General features: G+C 35.0%; 1 protein-coding gene across 1 annotated transcript in view; it reads right to left on the reverse strand.

The window, feature by feature from the left end:
- Positions 1-2473, reverse strand: part of LOC122267791 (cysteine sulfinic acid decarboxylase) — a 17271-nt gene extending 14798 nt beyond the window's left edge. Inside the window, exon 1 of the mRNA XM_086554356.1 lies at positions 2243-2473. Within this exon, the coding sequence (XP_086410482.1) occupies positions 2243-2473 (231 nt within the window). The remainder of the gene's footprint in view (positions 1-2242) is intronic.
- Between the last annotated feature and the right edge of the window lie 27 nt (positions 2474-2500).

Here is a 2500-nt window from a genome sequence, read left to right on the forward strand (position 1 = left end):
CGAAAGGAACTAACTAAAACGCCATGCACAAACCATGCAGGAAAACAGGCACTATGACGTAATTTCAAACCCTCGACGTACATACTAAACAAGCTTGTGTCTAAAACCCAACAACGGAACAACCGAAAGGTCACATTCCGTCTTCCATAACACAGCGAAGCGATTCAAGACTAAAACACTGGTCCTTCAGAAGCTATCGTTTGAGCCGAGTATTCCCGTTAGAGCGACAGTGTCTCTGCGTGCATTGGGTTCCCTGGCCGGACGGTGACTTTTGCAACTTACCTGAGAGAGTCTGAAGCTTTGCAACCACACTGCGCACTCGCCCGTTGTGGAGTGGCTCGTGGCTCAATGGACCTCCCTCCGTCCAGCTGCTGCCTGGCCGGGATGAACGATATTTATGCATGATTTATTTTGTCCATGCGTCCGTCGTCGGAATGCGCTACTACTGACTACTTCCGCTATTGTTTTTTTTAATGTTATTTATTTAGAACTGTTCTCTTTTTTTCTCTCTCTCTGACTCTCTTTTTTTACGTTTTTTCATTGTTCTCTACAAATTGCCATCTGACACTATAGTACAATTTCTGATAGATATGTTACTTTCACCCATGCAACATTTATTGTTTACCTCCGACAATTTATGATCTGGAAACATATTTATTAACTGATTGATAGATGAACAAATAACATTCTAAACACGCGATCGTTGGTATCTGAAATTCGTATGTTGATAGCGCAAAAAAAAAATAATAATAAAAAAATAAAAAATAAAAAAATAAAAAAATTAAAAAATAAAATAAAATAAAAGCTTGTAAGATCTCTCTGAATTTGGCTTTACTTTTGTACTTTGGTAAGGTTGCGAAAAGAGGGGTGCATTTGCAAAGACAAATGAAGGAGTGCAGTGTCATTCTGCTAAAGATATTTCATCCAAATAAACGACCACAATGTAATTTAGTTGTAACAATATATCGTGTTGATGATATCAGGCCTATAATTTTCATTTTCTATTTCGTTTCGTGTTATATTCGGCATTATTGTATGGCAAACTAAAATAAAATAAAAACGTAAAAATTACTTATGATAGTTATTCCCCATACGATTTAGCATTATCATTATTCTTAGAAATTATCCACTAACAAAAAAAATAAACAAGAAAAATATACATATATTTCATTATCCAGTATCAATAACAAAAACGACAAAAAAAAAACACTATAGAATTCCATGGTGCATATAGATTTCTGATAACAACCATTTTCTAAATATTTGGCATACTGAATTATTTTGCTTCCTTTGTGAAATGCTAAGTTAGCGTCACTGCCTTCTGATATATTAGATTATCGATATTTTCTTAATATATGAAATATAGAATTATCGAACGTATCAAATTTATCTCTGATGCTGAAAATAATCTTAAGACCAGATATGATGCAATTGTTTACATAAGAAAATAAAAATATGCAACACATGATAACATAAATTGACGAGAACCCTAAATGGCTGCATAGCTCTATGCAATATATTGAAAATCTATTTTCTCTTGCTTCTCTGCATGTTATAGTAATATATTTTCAGTATTTATATTCTGATATCTCTCTCTATGAATATTCACTACGATACAAAAATAACATGCATAAAGTAACTAATGTTGTTTTTTTTATGTATGATACACAATATATAAAATCTTGAACTAAAGAGATGAATTTTATTTTTCAAATTCTTGGCGGTTGTGTTGCGAAAGTGTTTTTTTATGAATGTACTTTATATAAACTTGTTTTTCATTTCCCAATATCGGGTAAGTCATTCACTATGATATAGTATAGTGATATGAACAACTGCATTGAATTCCCTACACACACACATACACACACACGCACATATACATACACACACACACACACACACACACACACACAAGCACATTATGTGTACACACACACACACACACACACACACACACACACACACACACACACACACACACACACACGCGCGCACACACACACACAAGCACATTATGTGTACACACACACACACACACACACACACACACACACACACACACACACACACAAGCACATTATGTGTATGTATGTGTGTTTGTGTGCATACATTTAATTTGTATTTTTAGGTTTACTGTGATTCTGAAGACTTAATTCGAGGATATGATATTGCTTAGAAAATATAAACAAGATTCACCGATTATGAGGAATGAGTATGCCACGCCTCGCCCGGGGTACCACACTTTGAAATCGGCAAAATACATTTTGCTGTTGTTGTTGTTAACAAAAGCAGAGTGGGAAGTCTTGAGATAGGAACTTCCGTTGACCTGATGTCGATGTCCATCATGACCTAATATCAGGTCATCAGATTTTTCCCCTTTAGTCACTTTTACAGCTTTCGTTCCTTTTCCCTCTTTAGCAACTTTTACAGCATCCGTTTCTTGATAAGTATCAAAGCTAAGGATGCCAAACATTCAACACAACGGAGCCAAAGATAACAA

Source organism: Penaeus japonicus, unplaced genomic scaffold (assembly GCF_977035675.1).
Source record: "Penaeus japonicus unplaced genomic scaffold, GWHDUDI00000001_assembly GWHDUDI00000029, whole genome shotgun sequence".
In the NCBI taxonomy this organism is placed as follows: Eukaryota; Metazoa; Arthropoda; class Malacostraca; order Decapoda; family Penaeidae; genus Penaeus; species Penaeus japonicus.